The 19331-nt window shown below is 50.2% G+C and overlaps 2 protein-coding genes across 5 annotated transcripts in view; one reads left to right on the forward strand and one right to left on the reverse strand.

Annotated features, from left to right (window-relative positions):
* The window catches only part of HPS3 (HPS3 biogenesis of lysosomal organelles complex 2 subunit 1), a 39251-nt gene extending 37907 nt beyond the window's left edge, over window positions 1-1344 (forward strand). The window contains exon 17 of the mRNA XM_066240832.1: window positions 18-1344. Within this exon, the coding sequence (XP_066096929.1) occupies window positions 18-145 (128 nt within the window). The 3' untranslated portion in view covers window positions 146-1344. The remainder of the gene's footprint in view (window positions 1-17) is intronic.
* Window positions 1-19331, reverse strand: part of CP (ceruloplasmin) — a 63327-nt gene that overhangs the window by 12839 nt on the left and 31157 nt on the right. For 3 of the 4 annotated variants that reach the window (XM_066240830.1, XM_066240828.1, XM_066240829.1), the window contains exons 13-18: window positions 18041-18183; window positions 16494-16622; window positions 12074-12180; window positions 10043-10259; window positions 9174-9313; window positions 6711-6873 (exon numbers count right to left, since the gene is read on the reverse strand). In XM_066240830.1, coding sequence (XP_066096927.1) covers window positions 6711-6873; window positions 9174-9313; window positions 10043-10259; window positions 12074-12180; window positions 16494-16622; window positions 18041-18183 — 899 coding nt within the window. Of the gene's footprint in view, window positions 1-1965; window positions 2078-6710; window positions 6874-9173; window positions 9314-10042; window positions 10260-12073; window positions 12181-16493; window positions 16623-18040; window positions 18184-19331 lie in introns of those variants that run through there. The other variant, XM_066240831.1, reaches the window with a different exon arrangement.

The following is a 19331-nucleotide window of genomic DNA, read 5'->3' on the forward strand; positions in this document are numbered from 1 at the left end:
CTCTTTCCTGTGAACAGAAACACTGTCCGTGGTGGCTGTGGACCTAGAACTGCGGGATTTCTTGAATGTCCTTCCGGAAGACGGCGCCGTGGCGTTTTTCTTGCCCTATCTTCTTTACTGCAGTCAAAAGAAATCATTGACTTGAAGGTATCATTTGAAAATCAGCGGGTGCCGGCCCCCGGTCAGGGCATGTACGAGAAGCGACCGATGTGTGCAGGAGGAGATGGGACAGCTGAGTGGAACAAGACGCTGGTGCTTCAGACTCCCTCCCTCCCTCCGTTTCTCTCTCAGAAATCAATGGAAAAGAAAGCTAGTACAATAGCATCTGAGACTGAATTTTAAAAATTTGAACGCCAGGTAAAAATAGGATTTTTACACTGAATGTGTGCGTACACCGCTGACGCTTTCTGGCTGCGGCCCTTCCTACGGTGTCGCAGCATTCATCACCCAAACCTGTTTCGTTGTCCAGACTGTACAACAGTGACAAGGCCCAAGAACTTCCCCAAAGGAGGCATCTGTTTGTTTGTTTGTTTGTTTTTTTAACTAAGACAGAGAGAGAGAGTCAGCGAGAAGGATAGATAGGGACAGACAGACAGGAACGGAGAGAGATGAGAAGCTTCAATCATCAGGTTTTCGTTGTGGCACCTTAGTTGTTCGTTGATTGTTTTCTCATATGTGCCTTGACCGTGGGGCTACAGCAGACCGAGTAACCCCTTGCTGGAGCCAGCGACCTTGGGTCCAAGCTGGTGAGCCTTGCTCAAACCAGATGAGCCTGCACTCAAGCTGGTGACCTCGTGGTCTTGAACCTGGGCCTTCTGCATCCCAGTCTGACGCTCTATCTACTGCGCCACTGCCTGGTCGGGCAGAAGGCATCTGTTTTTAAAGGAAGAGACTGGGTCTTATTTCAAGAAACATCTATTTACTGCTGTTGGAGACATGACCGTTATCTTTTTCATCCCAGGAACACAAAGAACCATTTTGCAAGTTGAGTGTGAAAGAATGTCACGCCACATGGTCCATAATTTGATTTTCTTGAGTTTTCCAGTTTTTTTTTTTTCTATTGGGCCACTTTTTGAAACAGCTTTCTTTGAGTAAGAGGTTCATGTTTTCCCACAGTGAAAGACTGCAAACTTTATTTTTTGTTAACGTTTAAAACACATGCTGTGTTTCTCTCTGAATCAAGTGGAGTAGAAGTTGACCAAGTGAACTCTCTTCTTCTGGGGCTGTGGATGGGATCTGGTGAATGCATGCTTTTCCGCCGAAGCCTTGTTTCTTTATTTGTGGATGTGTATTCTTGCTCTTGTAGCTTGAGTATATGTGAAAATAAAGGAATAGATCATTGTATTCACAACTGTGTCTTCTTTCTTAACCCCGTATTAAACAGTGTTGAGTCCCAGTTCAGCTCACTGACAGTGTGTTTGGACTTTCGGTGAGGCTGAGAAGAGGCTGCTCACCTGGCACCTGCCACGACTCTATGGGGAAATGTTTTCCCCGATGAAAACGTTTATCAGGATTTAGTCTCTGGAATTGTTTCTTAACTCTGCATTTCTCCAGTTCATGCCCTTTTGACTGTTTTTTTCCAGGGTTCCTACCAGATTTGGAATCTTTTTATTTTTATTTTGTTATTTATTAATTCACTATATATTATTTTAAACTTTACTTTCTGTACCACTCTGTCCACTGGTTCATTTGGAATGGTGTCAGCAGCCCGTCAGAGCGATGGAGGGGAACCCAATGATTGGAAACATTTCAATGAATCTTAGTAGCAATCCTCTGAGGACCCACCCAGGACAACGTCTGGTCATAGACTTTTTAAAAATAGTTTTGTAAGCCCCAATGATGGTGATTTGAATGGCCTATGTCTATCAACATGTTACCTAGTATATTAAAGTCAACATGGGTAACAGTGTGTTGATCTTTGCATGTGAAACAGTTTAACACGGTTTCCCCACAAATGCACCAAAGTGTGTTTTCATTCTTTTTTTTAATGCATATAGCCATTCCAATGTAAATGTTCTGTTTAATTGGGTTTTTTTTCACTTATCACCAATTTATTTCTTTCGGCCAGACGTGGTCTCTATAGAAAAAGAAATTTTGAAACCATTATTAAAAATAGTATTATATATCATGATTTAAAAAATTAGTGCATGATGCTCGAAACGCATTCTAATTTTTCAAAATATTTTATTGATTCATTTATATTTTTCTGCTTGTTGTATGTTTAGAAACACATCTTTCATTTCAGTACTGCTTTATTTAAAAGAAAACTACTCCCCACCACCACCACCGATCCTTATTAATTATAGAGGGAAAAACAGTAACATGACACTGCAGAAACCTGGCAGACAAAGGCTCGAAGTTAACATGACCAGGCAGGGAACAACACATCAACATCATGCGCCTCTTGACATGTGTACTGAGAAAAGCAGTATCACTTCTGTGTGTGTCTTGCCAAAAAACGCACCATCTGAATCTAATCACGAGGAAACATTAGACAAGTCCACACCGCAGGACATTCTACAGGGCGGTTGCCTGGTATTCTTTAAAAATGCCCAAGTTGTGGAAGGCCAAGGCCAAGGGAACTGATCGGACTAAGGAGACCGAGAGGCCGTGCCAGCCGGACTCGGAGCGTGAGCAGAGTTCTTTCTACGAGGAACACGATTAGAACGGTTGGAATTCGAAAGGGTCTGTAGTGTTGGATGATTTTTTAACTTCCTGATTTTGACAGCTGTGTTTTCTTTATGTACAAGAACGTCCTTGTTTTTAGGAAACACGAGCATATTTACAATGTATTTTTTTTTTTGTATTTTTCTGAAGCTGGAAACGGGGAGAGACAGTCAGACAGACTCCCGCATGTGCCCGACCGGGATCCACCCGGCACGCCCACCAGGGGCGACGCTCTGCCCACCAGGGGGCGATGCTCTGCCCCTCCGGAGCGTCACTCTGCCGCGACCAGAGCCACTCTAGCGCCTGAGGCAGAGGCCAAGGAGCCATCCCCAGCTCCCGGGCCATCTTTGCTCCAATGGAGCCTTGGCTGCGGGAGGGGAAGAGAGAGACAGAGAGGAAGGAGGGGGTGGGGGTGGAGAAGCAAATGGGCGGTTCTCCTATGTGCCCTGGCCGGGAATCGAACCCGGGTCCCCCGCACGCCAGGCCGACGCTCTACCGCTGAGCCAACCAGCCAGGGCTTACAATGTATTTTTACTACACACACATATATATGTATAAGGTGTATGTGGAAAGAGGGAGATGGGGGGAGATGAAAAAAAGCCAGTGTCACTTGTGCAAAATGCAGTGCCTAGGGGAGCTGGGGGAAGGGCATGTGGGATTCTCAGTACTGTTCTGTAAGTCTGACCTGATGTCCAAAGGAAGTTTGTAAAATTCCTTTTCATTGAATGAATAGGTGGTTAGATATACTGCTCACAAAAATGAGGGGATCGGGGAACGGGCAGATACTCTAGTCCTTTCAGCCTTTTGTAGGGTGAATTTTCACCAATGAAATCAAAGTTGGCTTTGCATCTCATTTGCATCATCAAACCACTTTCTTTGACTTGTTGTTTGTTTTTCTGATGTTTAATAATAATAAATCAAATGCTTCTTTTTTTATCACTTCATAGTCATTTTGAAATATCTGCTAATTTATATGTGAGCAGTCTATTTACCAAGCGGAACACGGCACTGGGTTTGGTATTTACCAGAAGAAAGAATACCTCGTCCCTGCCTGTAAGGAACGTAGGGCTAAGCAAGCTTTCTGTTCTGTGCTTCAAAAGGTTGTGAGTGTCATAAGAATATCAGAGTCTAAAAAAACAGCTTTTTAAAAATTTGTCATAGGAGGTCTTTCTTACGCTTCCTCTGGTCAGAGAAATGAAGTGTTTTACTAAGGATGACGGCTTTGTTTTCGTTTGGTTGGTAGAGGAAACTGTGTGTCTCCCGGTGCATAATATTTCAAAACGTCCTTCCAACCTCCAGAGCTCGCCTGTCTGTGTCACAGTAGGAAGGAACTGTTCTCGGATTCAGGATTAATGTGGACTTGCGTGAGGCCTTATCAAATTTATCTGCAGATAATTCAGACTGATAGCTGCCACTCCCCATTTTTCTGTATATAAACTTTTTCTTACTCACGACTGCTGCTTTCAGCCCTACCACACCGTACCTGTTTTTCTTTGTAAATGCCAAATTTCTCTTGAACCTTTTTTTCCAATATTTTTTTTTCTTTTTCCTTGCCATTTTCTATTTGTTCCACAATTTTCTCCATGGCTTTTTAAAACAATCTCCCCTTTCTGAAAACCCAGCACGCAGCCACCCCCTGGTCTGGGTTCCTGGGGCGAAGGAGCCTCAGTGTCTGGGAGGACCAGCCTGGGGCAGCGCCCTCCCTCCGCACGCTGCCCACCTGCGTGCCCGAACTCCCTCCCTCTCTGTCCCCCCACCCTTAGTTCTTTCTCTGAGCGGGACCACCCCTTAGATGGGCAAACGTGTGTGCTCAAGATGTTCTTTGCAGACTGAGGCTTTCTTCCTCAAGTTTGACCCTTCACCTGGCTCAGCGGTTCCCTGGCGTGAAACCTGGGTTAACTTTGCCTGTTTTGAGTCCTTGGGTGTTCCGGGTGGTGTTCCAGTCCCTGTCCTTGTGATAAAGGCTTTTGATGGAAGTAGTTTTTCACGGGACAAGGAGTTGATCTTAGACCCGAGAGAAATGAAAACTTTTCATCTGCACTCACGGTTGATCTATCAGTGACTTCTCTATTTTCTTCTATTTAAATGTTTCCTTTGTGTCTATTTTTAGAAGGAAACACAAGAAGTTGTTGACTCTACATTAATTGCCCCGTGTTGGATTTGCCACCACCAAGGCCGATTGCAACAATTCTGGGCTCTGAAGAGAGCCCGGAAAGAGCCACGCAGGCCAGCCTGCAACCACAGAGCAGGAGTTTCACTGCACATGATACATTGTGTCAGTGTTTATCCACAGAAGGATAAACACTGCCTTTCCTGTGTTTTGATTCTGGTGTGTGTGTCTGTCTGTCTGTCTGCCTTCCTGTGAGGGAGGGAGTGTTGCTGGGGTGGGGGGAGCAGGGAATTTATGTTCTATTTTTTCCTGGATCTGTGCTATGATCTGAATGTTGATGTCACTCCTGCATCCCCTCCCCGCACCCCAAAATTTTTATATGTTGAAAACCCTTGGCACTGGCTGACTGGCTCAGTGGTAGAATGTCAGCCAGCATGTGGATGTTCTGGGTTGTTCCTGGTCAGGACACACAGGAGAAGCACCCATCTGCTTTTCCACCCTTCCCCTCCCCCCCCCTCTCCCGTCCCACAGCCATGGCTTGACTGGCTTGAGTGAGTTGGCTGCTGGCACCAAGGATGGCTCCCTGGCCTGGCCTCAGGCACTAAAAATAACTCAGTTGCTGACCAAAGGAGCATCGCCCCCTGGTGACCTTGCCGGATGGATCTCGGTCAAGGTGCATGTGGGAGTCTGTATCTCTGCCTCCCCTCCTCTCACTTATATAAAAAAATAAGAGCCTTGGCCGGTTAGCTAATTGGTAGAGAGTCAGCCTGGCATATGGATGTCCCTGGTTCAATTCCTGGTCAGGGTACACAGGAGAAGTGCCCATCGGCTTCTCCCCCCTCCCCCCTCTCCTTTGTCTCTCTCTTTCTCTCAGTCAAGGCTCCATTGGAGCAGAGTTGGCCCCGGGCACTGAGGATGGCTCCATGGCCTCCGCCTCAGGCGCTAGAATGGCTCAGTTGCAACAAAAGCAATGCCCCAGATGGGCAGAGCATCGCCCCCTGGTGGGCATGCCGGATGGATCCTGGTTAGGGAGCATGCAGGAGTCTCTCTCTGCCTCCCCTCCTCTAACTAAAATGAAAAAAAAGAAAAAAGAATGAAAAAAGAAAACCTAATGCCTAAGACGATAGTGTTAGGGAGGGGTGCCTATGGGAAGTGATTAGGTCATGAGGGTGCAGCCCCGTGCGTGGGCTATGTCCCCTTGTTAAAGAGACTCCGGAGAGCTAGCTTGCCCTTTTTGCCATAGAGGACAAGACAAGAAGTCTGCAACCCAGAAAAGTGCCCTCACTCAACCACGCTGGGACCCTGACCCCGGGCTAACAGCCTCGGTACCAGTGAGAATAAGTATCTGTTCTTTCTAAGCTCCTCAGGCAAGCATCTCGCTATAGCAGCCCACACAGACTGAGACGGTCTCACAGAAAGTGCTCAAGAACACACCCTCCCCTCCAGAACGAGAAGGACACTGTTCTGCCTGATTGCTTGTTTGAAGTTATATTGATTATTTGGGGATTTTTTTATTTTTTATTTTGCAGGCGAGGGTGCTTTTGGTGGATCAGGGTGCAATGTAAAAAAAATGTTTTCTTTTAAGAAAGAAATTAAATGTGTCTGTAAGCCATGGTTAGTTTCTTTATAAATGTAACAAGGCAGCTCTTATATCCATTTTAAGTATAATTATAGCGCATCTAATTGGTGTCAGTTTGTACTAGCTTAGAGAGTACTGGTGCTGTTTTTCAGAACCAACTGTCAGAAAAGCACTATCTCATACGATTTAGAATTAAAAAAGAAATTTTAAAGTCCTGTTCAGAGATAGAGAAGGAAAAAAGAACAGCAAATTCACAAATGCTTCATCTTGGGGGAAGTATTTAGGCAAAAGACTGCGTCTATCTTAATTATACTCGCAGTGTGCGCGTTCTAGAATTACCGACTGGATACTCACCTTTATTTGGCAGAACGGTGTAAGTAGTTTCCATTCCCGCGTGAATGTGGTCAGTCACGTGGCAGTGCAGTAACCAGGTTCCAGGTGTTCTTGGCAACATTTCCAGGGTTTGGTATGTCCCAGGGAAAATGTCAAAGACATCGGAACTATAGACGCCCCTGTGCTTAATTTGAAAATGACAAAAAAATATATTTGTGTGTGTGTATAATGTTGATTATTTGTGAGAATTCATTCAGATGATTTTTCATTGGACAGCTCAGGGATATAAGAAAAATGGATCGTGGCCCTGGCCGGTTGGCTCAGCGGTAGAGCGTCGGCCTAGAGTGCGGAGGACCCGGGTTCGATTCCGGCCAGGGCACACAGGAGAAGCGCCCATTTGCTTCTCCACCCCTCCGCCGTGCTTTCCTCTCTGTCTCTCTCCTCCCCTCCCGCAGCCGAGGCTCCATTGGAGCAAAGATGGACCGGGTGCTGGGGATGGCTCTGTGGCTTCTGCCTCAGGTGCTAGAGTGGCTCTGGTCGCAACATGGCGACGCCCAGGATGGGCAGAGCATCGCCCCCTGGTGGGCAGAGCGTCGCCCCTGGTGGGCGTGCCGGGTGGATCCCGGTCGGGCGCATGCGGGAGTCTGTCTGACTGTCTCTCCCTGTTTCCAGCTTCAGAAAAATGAAAAAAAAAAAAAAAAAAGAAAAATGGATCGTGGCCCTGGCCGGTTGGCTCAGTGGTAGAGCGTCAGCCTGGCGTGCAGGAGTCCCGGGTTCGATTCCCGGCCAGGGCACACAGGAGAAGCGCCCATCTGCTTCCCCACCCCTCCCCCTCTCCTTCCTCTCTGTCTCTCTTCCCCTCCAGCAGCCGAGGCTCCATTGGAGCAAAGATGGCCCGGGCACTGGGGATGGCTCCTTGGCCTCTGCCTCAGGCGCTAGAATGGCTCTGGTTGCAACAGAGCGACGCCCCAGAGGGGCAGAGCATCGCCTCCTGGTGGGCAGAGCGTCGCCCCCTGGTGGGCATGCCGGGTGGATCCTGGTTGGGCGCATGTGGGAGTCTGTCTGACTGCCTCCCCGTTTCCAACTTCAGAAAAATAAAAAAATTTAAAAAAAGAAGAAAAAGAAAAATGGATCGCCTGACCAGGCGGTGGCGCAGTGGATAGAGCGTCGGACTGGGATGCCAAGGACCCAAGTTCGAGACCACAAGGTCGCCAGCTTGAGCGCGGGCTCATCTGGTTTGAGCAAAAGCTCACCAGCTTGGACCCAAGGTTGCTGGCTTGAGCAAGGGGTTACTTGGTCTGCTGTAGCCCCACGGTCAAGGCACACATGAGAAAGCAATCAATGAACAACTAAGGTGTCACAATGCGCAACGAAAAACTGATGATTGATACTTCTCATCTCTCCGTCCCTGTCTACTATCCCTCTCTCTGATTCTGTCTCTGTAAAAAAAAAAAAAAAAAGGATCTATTTTTAAAAATTGATCTATTTAAAAAAAAATAAAAGAGCCCCCTTATATTTCGATGTTGAATACAAACAGGGAGGCGTGGGGTCCGTGAATTCCTGTTGGCGCCCTGGGCCGCCAGGTGAGCGCGAAGGAAAGATGCGATCAACGTCCATCACTCAGGACCGCCGGTGCCTCTGACATTAACCCAGCCTTTCTGCCAGAGCACTTGCGTCACTCAGGGAGCTGAGCTGTGGCCCTGTCGCAGCCCTAAGGTCCCTGCTGCTGCACCCGCCCTGAGGGACTCCAGGGCAGGGAGGGCGCTGAGGGAGCAGAAAAGGAGACCCACGGGAAAGCGGAACCCGGGGCCGTTCGCGCCCCGTCCTGCCCAGACACGCAGCCACTGGCCGTACTTCCGTTAGGGGAAGGCTGGCAGGTCTGCTGAGAACGGGACATCCACAATACAGGGAACGACAAGGCCTTCTCTGCTTTTCTGGTGGTTTCTGAATTTCCTACACTAACTCAAAGGTCAGTGAGAAGCATCTGCGAAGGGGCCGCTGACTTCCGCTGAGATCAGCACGGCGTGAGAGGTCGGAGGACTGAGATGGAGGTACCTCCTGGCGGTTCGGGCCCCAACGGGTGTTCTGCTTCGCTTCGGGCCGTGTAAGACCCAGAGTTCAGAACGAGCAACACTGATAAGCAACGTCCTCTCTCCGCTCTGATCCGCCATTATGCGACTGTTCCTACCGTCTGCCAACGCTTCCTTCTACTCCAACGCCTCGCCCAGGAGTGAGTGAGCAGCACTCCGTGAACGACCACTCAAGATGGCAAATCCCAGGAAGAGAGCCCCGGCAGTCACCAAGGTCGGCCATGGCAACGGGCACTGCCGTGTGCCACCCCGAGGAAATATATTTATATTATATTTCTCTCTCGGAACGTCCAGTTTCTCCTCAGTCTCTCTGAGGAAGTCTTTTTTTTTTTTTTTCATTTGCATGAAAACACCTTCAGATAGAGCGAGAAGAACGCCCTTGCGTGGCTCTTACCTGGTATCGGAAGCTGTGGCCGTGGAAATGCACCGAGTGCAAGTCGATCTCGTTGCCCATTCCCATCAGGTACCAGTTGACTTCATCTCCCACGTGCATGGTGAGGCCGTGCAGGTTCCCAAACATTCTTCCGTTAATTGCTGGGGGAAGCACAGGATTCCTGTTAGTGTTCGGGAGATCTGAAACCAGCCACGCTTTCACAGAAAACGGGATGACTAGAAGGAATGGCAACTTTTTCCAGGCAACAGACGTTATCTCGCGACACGAGGAGATGGGTACTGTAAGGTCAGTCGCGTCACACTGCTTTTCCACCAAAAGCCTTGGTTCTGATTGTGCATTTAGTTAAAAGGGAACGAGACTTTGGAACTGGGAGAGAAGTTGATCATTTTGAATACAGCCCCTTTTCTGCTTTGAACAGAATCTGAACAGAACTTACAAAGTGAGGTTGGGCATGGTTCATTATAAAATGAAGCCAGTGAATCATTTATCCAAAGTCATTTTATTTGAAAGTGGGCCCTGGTTGGTTGGCTCAGTATCAGCCTGGCCTATGGATGTCCCGAGTTTGATTCCCACTCAGGGCACTTAAGAGAAGTGACCATCTGCTTCTCGTCTCCTCTCCCCCTTCTCTCCCTCTTCCCCTCCCACAGCCAGTGGCTCAACTGATTGTTGGCCGTGGGCACTGAGGATGTCAGCCCCAGGCACTAAAAATAGCTCAGTTGATTTGAGCATTGGCCCTACACAGGGGTTGCTGGGTGGATCCTGGTCAGGGCGCATGCGGGAGTCTGTCTCACTCTCTCCCTTTCTCTTTCTTAAAAAAAAAAAAAAGTAGGAAAGGGGGAAAGGAAAGGTTTTAGAATAGAGTATCATACCATGCATTTTATTGCTTTCTATGAATTCATCACTGTCTTTATTGACTTTCTCAGGGTGCTCAGAGTATGTTTTGATGTTGTCATCTAAGTACCAAGATTCATTCTCATCAAAAACTAAAAACAGAAGGGAGAATTCCAGTTTCTTCACGGGATTGAATACTTTCAGGTAATGTGTCCGACAAACAATTAGTGGGCCAATTAACCCACTATAGAGATCCTGAAAACAAGCAGAAACGTACATCATCCTTGGGTTACAGGTCAGGATTTCTGAGAACGGGGACCTGATTGCCCACAACCTCAGGAATTTTGGGAAGACTGAGGCAGTAAACTCTGCTAATGAGGTGCTGTTGAGTCAGCAACCTCCCACGGGAAGCTGTTAATTGGAACAATGGTGAGCTGCAGGGGGTTGTGTGGGTGCACTGGCTCAGCAAATGAGCAGCAGTGTAAAAGGACCCCCAAATGGACCATGCTGGTTTGCCTCTTCCATAAGCCAAGCACCATGCCGGTCACTGAAAATCCAGAGATAAAGCGGATTAACATGTCTGCCTTGCAGGAACCCAGTCCAGCAGGAAAAAGAGAGGGATAGAAGGAATGACCCACTGGCTGTGACGGAGGTATGAACAGTGCCACGAACACGGAGGAGGAAGACCACGATTGACTAAAATCCGTGGGAAGTTCAGTTTGGCTGCACATTAGTAGAGGCAGATTAGGTCTTGAAGCACCCTTGAGCTGTATTATGTTAAGGAATTTTAGATTATTTTGTGGACATAGGGAGCATTTTAAAAATTGCACATGGGCCCTGGCAGGTTGGCTCAGTGGTAGAGCATCAGCCCGGCATGTGGATGTCTTGGGTTTGATTTCCAGTCAGGGCACACAGGAGAAGAGACCACCTGCTTCTCTTTATCTCTATCTCTTCTTCTCCAGCAGCCATGGCTCAATTGCTTTGAGCAAGTTAGCCCTGGATGCTGAGGATGACTCCCTGGAGCTTCCACTTTAGGTGCTAAAAATAGCTCAGTTTCCAAGCAACGTCCCCAGATGGGCAAAGCATCCCCCAGTAATGAGGGCTTGCCAGGTGGATCCTGGGTGCATGCGGCAGTCTGTCTGCCTCCCCTCCTCTCACTTAAAAGAACAAAACAAAAATGAAAGAGATATTGCACATGGAATGACAGCATATTTGCATTTTAGACCAGTCATCCTGGTGGAATGAAGGAGGGCTTGGAGTGAGGAGAGCCTGGAGACTAGGAGGCCTTGGCAGTAGTTGAGGCCAGTTGCAAGGACCTGCTCTATGGAGATGGAGAGAGGCCATGGGCTGAGATCTATGTCAGTGGGTGAATTCCCTGGGTGAGCTGGGGGTGAGGGATCTGGCTTGAACAACGGAGTGGATTTGGTGCTTACGGTGTTATTCCAACAGGAAGTACAGGAGGAGGCAGAGGGAGGTGTCACTTTCCATTGGAGAGTTACTGAGGTTCCAGGGCCTGCAGGTCTTGCGGGTGGAGATGTTTAGTCAGCAGGTGTACTGATTGGGTCAGTCTGGAACTCAGGAGGAAGATTTGGACTAGAGATTTAATTCCACAGAAGAAGGTGGGACCCGTTCTGATCTGTCACTGCTGAGCGTTCTGTGGTTTTGAAATACTTAATCAACAGCAGCCCTGGTTTCGCTGTGATGGACGGGTTTGAGATCAGCACTTTTGTTCCCGTGTAATAACAGAGCTCTGAAACCCAGTTTCTCAGACCTCTGTGTTTAATGTGGTTTGATACGAAAGGGAAATAAAATGTCGTTCTAACACTTAGAGCTGCATTGCCCGTGTCAGTGGCCACAGAGCGGCTTAAAAACAAACCAAATAAATAAAAAGAAAAAGAAAAAGAAAGAAAAGGAAAGGAAAGAAAGAAACCAAAGTGAATTGCAGGGCAGTTGACTTTTCCGGGGCATTTACCATAGAACTGGACCACAGGAAAATTCTGACTCCAGCTTCCTTCAGTTGTGTGTCTGTTTTGGGACTTTTCACGGAACACATACGACTTCCGGCTTACCTTAACTCGATCCACAGTTGAATAGTAGGCCCACGGAATGCAGGGGGAGTCCTCGCTTCCAGCGCCAGACCTTTCCGGGATTTCCCACAGGTAGGTGCGCGTTTCACCTAAATTAATCGAGCACGAATGTACCTGGTTACATTTGTGTACATACACATCTGTTTACTTCTCACAAAAATTAGGGGATATTTCAACATGAATATGAAGCGATTAAAGAAAAGAAGCATTTGATTATTTTTTTATTAAACAAGAATATCAGAAAAGCAAACGACAAGTCAAAGAAAGTTGTTTGATTATGCAAATGAGATGCAAAACCAATTTTGATTTCACTGAACATGCACCAGACAAAAGGCTGAGAGTCCTGGAGTGTCTGCACGTTCCCTGGTCCCCTCATTTTTGTGAGCAGTGCACACACACACACACACACACACGTATACATGTGTATTCTACATATACACATGCTTGCTAAGTCTTGATAACTAGTAACCCCAAACCTGGAAATGTGAAGGATGTTAGATTTAAAAACAAGTGGTAACCAAAATTATTCTCAGATTCAGGGTTAGGCAAACTGTAAGATACGCTTTTCCATCTTCTTTGTCGCGGCGAACGAGTGGGACTCGGCGCACGTGCAGCCTTGCCAGGCCCAGACGGCGCCACGGTCGGTCCGACCCCAAACCCAGACCCTAACAGTGTTCTCCCTCCTCGTTTGTGTGGCTTTCAGGAGGTGACAGCAAGCCTCCTCGTAGCTCCCAGAGACCACCGGACCCGGCCGGATCAGACTGGGCCCAGAGGCTTGAACAGGTGCCGGAAGCCAAACAAAGAAACCTCCCTTACCCCCGCGGGTGGCCAGAACCTAAGGTCGCCCTTGTAGGGACACTCTGGGCGCACACCGGGTCCGTGCAAGCAGGATTCAGAAGCAAGGGGTGCCTCCCTCCATCTCACCCACCCAGGCAGAGCTTGTCACCTTGGACTTGCCCGACTTTATCACCCTTCTCTTGCCTCACCTTAGGTAACTCGTGTTCAAGACCATCCACCCGGAGCGGTTGACTTAGAATTAGTCAGCATGGAGAGCTCCCCCTAACCTCCTGCGTGAGGGAGTCTGCTGTGAGCCCGCCCTCGTCCCCTGTCTGGCTTCCCGGGGACTAAGTCTGGTTTTTCCACAGACACCTGCAGCCTGGGACTGGGGCTCCTCTATGCCTTTGGGGCACCAAGCTCCTCCTGGACTGGTTTCCATGGTGATTCCAGCACCACAACCTGAAGAAGCTTTGCACCAGATCTCTAATTAGCTCGAAGTGGGTTTCTCTGTTCTGGTCACCCTCCAGGGACGTCCCCCACAGTGCCAGCTGGCACCTTGCGGGCTGGACCGCCTGGGGCCAGGCCTTGGGCTTCCCAGCACCTGCCCGTTCTCCTTTGTTACAGTAATCAGAGATTGCACAACAGCAGCCGGAGGGCCACTGGGCCTGGAGCCCACGGGTCACTGACCTCCTCCCCAGCTCCTCCTGTGCTGTCATAACATACACCATTTGATCACAGATCGTGTCACCCACAGAACCATACCCTGGACCTTGACACCTGGAAGGCGGCCATGGCTCCGCCCTCCTGTCTGGTGGAGGCGTTGCCCTGCTGTTTGCGCCAGGCTCTTCCCCAGCCTGACCTCAGGGCTCCCTGCGCAGCAGCTGCCCACGGGGCCTTGGCCTTCAGCCCCGCTGCGCCCCGCCTCCTCCATGTCTGTAGACCTCAGCAGGGTCTCAGGGGACACGGCTCCGGTTCCCCCAAGCCCTTGTCGGACCTGCCCCCGTGTCCCCACGCTTTTCCTAAGCAAAACATGTCACTGAGAATAAAGCGTAGATTTTAACACCCGACATCTGTCTCTTTTCCTCTATATACTTATTTTTTAAGACTTTATTTATTCATTTTAGAGAGGAGAGAAAGAGAGACAGAGAGAAGGGGGGAGGAGCAGGAAGCATCAGCTCCCATATGTGCTGTGACCGGGCAAGCCCGGGGTTTTGAACCAGCAACCTCGGCGTTCCATGTTGGTGCTTTATCCGCTGCGCCACCACAGGGCAGGCTGTCCTCTTACTCAATGAGCTGAATGATGGCATTCCTCCTCCACCCCCCCCCCCATCCTGCTGTGTGACCAAGTGCTCAGGCCCCCAACCTCAGAGCTGTCCTGATGCCTCCACTTTCCCTAACATCCCCTGACGCCCAGTCTTGAGTGGTTTCTATCCCGGTCTGAGTCTTCCTTGTTTTTTACCCAGGTCCGAGTTTTTTACCCAGCTCATTGCCACAGCCCCTAGCTGATCCCCACTTCTACTCTTGTCCCCTGCAGGCGCTGACCCACACACCAGCCGGGACAGTCCTTTAAGATGTGTTCACAGGATCAACACCCTCCAGCTCAAACCTCACGTGGGTTTTTAGAATAAACTCGAAGGTCCTGACCGCGGCCTGTGAGGTCCCGCTCGGTCCCTTGGCGGCCGGCTCTGTCCCCCACCCCAACTCCTCTCTTCAGCCTCCCCCTGTTTGCTCTGCTCCTGCCTCTGGTCTTCCTGCTGCTCCTGACAAGCCCTGTGTCCCCTCCCGGCTCGGGACCTAGAATGCTCTTCCGGACTAGCTCCCCGTTCCTTCTCATCACACAGGTGACTTCACCAGCGGCACCTCCTCCAAGAAGCCCTCCTGACCCCCCCCCTCCCTTAAATAGTTTACCACTGTCCCTTAGGCTCTCTCAGCTGCATCCAATTTTTCTTCACAGCGCGTTTTGTAACAACATTTTACATTTATGATCTCCTTAGGAAGGCTGTGAGGATCGTGAGAGCTGGAGTTCTCATTTCTATCCCCCTGAGTCAACAAGAGCAACTCTTAATTTTTTTCTCACTTGCTATCCAGGGTGGGACAGTAGGCTTTTCCAGTTGGGAGTATGCACAAACACAGCTAATTCATGTATTATTACTTGTTACTGTGTTATTTCCCACAGGAACAACTGCAGACCTACTTCTGCCCCGCCCCGTGTTTGGGAACTCGTGCTCGATGACTTGAGAAAGGGCCCCTTCCCGGAAGCCAGCTGTGCTGCCAGCAGATGGGAGCCCACCCTGTAGTTTAGACGATTTCAGCTTCTCCTCTGTGACACGTGGACCGAGTTCTCAGCACATGCCCGATGGAGGAGCAGACCAGAGATTTAAAACCTCTAGTGGTGCCCCCCTCCCCCCACCCTCGGGGTCCTGTCTTCAGGCGCTGGCGCGGAGACCTCCAGCCACGTTCTGGGTGGGGAATGCCCCCCGGGGGCCGAGAGCACCTCTGCAGGCTCACCCGGCACGGTGGTCCTCCTCTAGCACCGGCGGTCCTCCTCTAGCACCGGCGGTCCTCCTCTAGCACCGGCGGCCCTCCTCTAGCACCGGCGGTCCTCCTCTAGCACCGGTGGTTGGTCCTCCTCTAGCACCGGCGGTCCTCCTCTAGCACCGGCGGTCCTCCTCTAGCACCGGCGGTCCTCCTCTAGCACCGGCGGTCCTCCTCTAGCACCGGCGGTCCTCCTCTAGCACCGGCGGTCCTCCTCTAGCACCGGTGGTTGGTCCTCCTCTAGCACCGGTGGTTGGTCCTCCTCTAGCACCGGCGGTCCTCCTCTAGCACCGGCGGCCCTCCTCTAGCACCGGTGGTTGGTCCTCCTCTAGCACCGGCGGTCCTCCTCTAGCACCGGTGGTCCTCCTCTAGCACCGGTGGTTGGTCCTCCTCTAGCACCGGTGGTTGGTCCTCCTCTAGCACCGGTGGTTGGTCCTCCTCTAGCACCGGCGGTCCTCCTCTAGCACCGGTGGGTGGTCCTCCTCTAGCACCGGTGGTTGGTCCTCCTCTAGCACCGGTGGTTGGTCCTCCTCTAGCACCGGCGGTCCTCCTCTAGCACCAGCGGCCCTCCTCTAGCACCGGTGGTTGGTCCTCCTCTAGCACCGGCGGTCCTCCTCTAGCACCGGCGGTCCTCCTCTAGCACCGGCGGTCCTCCTCTAGCACCGGCGGTCCTCCTCTAGCACCGGCAGTCCTCCTCTAGCACCGGCGGTCCTCCTCTAGCACCGGTGGTCCTCCTCTAGCACCGGTGGTTGGTCCTCCTCTAGCACCGGCGGCCCTCCTCTAGCACCGGTGGTCCTCCTCTAGCACCGGTGGTTGGTCCTCCTCTAGCACCGGCTGCGGTTTTCCTCCCCATGCTGTAGGTCTTTCTGGTGGAAGCGTGAAGTCACACACACACACACATGCACACGCACACGCACACGCAGACGCCCCGCCCTGTGTCCCCTCTGGACCACCTCCTTCACTTTCTCAAGTCACACTCCTTTCAGAGGAATACCTTTTCTGATAGCAGCCATGTGTGAAAAAGCTGCAAAACCTACGAAACCTACAGTACCACTGTCCACCCCCACCCCCCAGCCCCCACCCTCAGTACCTGGTAAAGTCGGAGTCACTGTAGCACTTTCTGTCTTCACCCCGTGGGCGTGGATTGAGTAGGGCCTCGTGGCCATGTTTTTAAAGATAATAGTAACTTTGTCTCCAACATCCGCATGAAGCTGTGGACCTGGCGGGAGGGAAAAGGAAGAGCGGGTGTGATGCCTGTCACACTGGGACTTGTGACTCAGTCACAACCGCACAGGTGGGGGAACTTTCTCAGCATTGAAGCCGGAGTCAGACCCCCCCACCCCGCCCTGGGGCTTCACGCTGTAGCACTCAGGTTTACACACACACCGGTCATGCCTGCCTCTAGATGCTGTGTGGCTCATCTAGCGTCCCGTGGGGGATCGGAGCCTGAATGCGCCCCCTGCAGCGTAATGGCCTCAGCGAGCCGAGTCAGCGGTGACCCACGGCTGACCAGGAGTCCGCCTGCAGCACCTGCTCTCCTTTCTGAGCCTTTGGCCTTCCAGACTTTGCCGAGTGTGCACTGGTACACGCAGGCACGCCGGCCCGTTGAAAGGGTGAGTGCGGCTACCATTTCTCCTCGCCCTAGGTTCTCCTAGGCACTTTGTGGCCCAGCGACACTGCGTTCTCCCTCGGGGAAGTCTTTCTCTGGAGGCTGAGGATGACCGAGCCCCAAGGAACTCTGTTAAGTGTGTGAACACAGTGGGGGGTGGAGGGGGGGTCCCCTGCACCTGATGATTTTCTAGGAAATTCCCAGGACCAGTGTTGGGACAAGTTCTGAGACTTTTCTGTCTTAAATCAACTCCTGAGTAGTACGGCCATTTTAACTATGTTGATTCTTCCGATCCAGGAGGTAAGGGGAGTAATGAGGGACAAACATACGATGACGGAAAATGATGTGACTTTGAGTGATGGGCACACAACAGAATTAAGCGGTTCAAATGCTACAGAGATGTTTACCTGAAACCTATGTACTCTCATTGATCAGTGTCACCCCATTAAATTTGATATATTAAAAAAAAGTTCCTGAAAAATTGTAGGAAACTCCCCCCCTCCACCTTGTGCACAATAACACTTTTCTCTTTCCTTATTTTCTTATCTATATGTACATTTCTTTTTCTTGGAGTTAACCATGTACATCTTAATTTTAAAAGTAAATAGCTTTTTATTTTTTTGGAGGGATGAAAGAATAATGGACAATTTTGTTAAGAAATTCATTAGAAAGCCATTTCTAGGAATTTCACCAAAACTATAAACATCAGTTTGATAAACACCAAATATATACACTTTCATTAGTATATGGGATAATATGTTGTTTCTGACACAAATAAATATTTTATTATGCCCTATTTGTAGGCTTTTCATTTACATTAAATAGCTTTTTATTTTTTGAAGTTCAAATTGGCTTTATTAAGTGACTCATGAAGCAAACAGCATCTATTGAACAACAAGAAGAACCCTCCTATTTTTATTTGAGGGTCTTTGATATGTGAACCGAGAAAATCAAAGCCCTGGACTGGGACTGTCCCTGAATGCGGCAGCGGGTCACTACCCCACACCCGCGGAACCGGGGTCAGGTACCTAGAATGCCCAGGTGTTGTTCTTCTGCTGTTCTCTGCACCGGGACGCGGAACGTGCTGTCAGTGAACCGCCGGTACACGACCTTCTTGTACTTCGAGCCTATGTAAAATTCTCCCTTGTCTAAAAAGGCATTGTCCGAAACACTGTAAAAAAGAACACACACACACACACACGCACGCACGCACACACGCACGCATCTAAAGTTAGTATTTGTCTTAATGAAAGTGGATGTTGAGTTTTACATTTTAGGCCCTGGCCGGTTGGTTCAGTGGTAGAGTGTCGGCCTGGCGTGCAGGAGTCCCGGGTTCGATTCCCGGCCAGGGCACACAGGAGAAGCGCCCATCTGCTTCTCCACCCCTCCCCCTCTCCTTCCTCTCTGTCTTTCTCTTCCCCTCCCACAGCCGAGGCTCCACTGGAGCAAAGTTTGCCCGGGCGCTGAGGATGGCTCTGTGGCCTCTGCCTCAGGTACTAGAATGGCTCTGATTGTGGCAGATCAACGCCCCAGATGGGCAGAGCGTCGCCCCCTGGTGGGCGTGCCAGGTGGATCCCAGTCAGGCGCATGCGGGAGTCTGTCTGACTGCCTCCCCGTTTCCAGCTTTGGAAAAAAAAAATACAAAAAACAAACAAACAAAAAGTTTTACATTTTAAATAAATATGCAGTTCTTATTTGAAGTCACTATGCTCGTTTTTCAGACCGCTCTCCCCTCCTAGCAGGGAAGAACAGGACTGAAAACAGACACGGGGGCAGGAAGAACACCTCCCCAGCGCTGGTCCCATCCCTCCCTGGCCCACTCAGCCACTGCCATGACCTCCAGCTGGCCGCTGCCTGTCGGAGCCTCAGCCTCCTCTCCCCTAAGATGACACACTACAGGAGGTCATCCCTAATGGGTGTTTTGTTTGTTTGTTTTATTGATTTTAGAGAGAGGCAGAGAGAGAGAGCGAGCAAGAGAGGGACAGGGACATCAATCTGCTCCTGTCTGTGCCCTGACTGGGGATCGAACCGGCAACCTCTGTGCTTCCAACAATGCTCTAACCAACGGAGCGATCCAGCCAGGGCAACCTCAAGTTTATTTATAGCTCTAAAGTGGAATTGAGGTCCAGATTTCACCAATGAGCTGTCCTCTGGATGCTACAACGTTCCTGGCCAATAGGGACGGGAACAGGCATGCTTTTCTAGATGTTTCCTTCACCTCAAGTTTCTGTGGACTCCTAATGGTTCCGGCGGCCTTTGGACGGTTTTACCCCAATCACTGAAGCAACCTGGCTCTCCTTTATGTCACAGATCGTATAG

The sequence above is a fragment of the Saccopteryx bilineata genome, chromosome 8 (assembly GCF_036850765.1).
Source record: "Saccopteryx bilineata isolate mSacBil1 chromosome 8, mSacBil1_pri_phased_curated, whole genome shotgun sequence".
NCBI classification, from domain to species: domain Eukaryota; kingdom Metazoa; phylum Chordata; class Mammalia; order Chiroptera; family Emballonuridae; genus Saccopteryx; species Saccopteryx bilineata.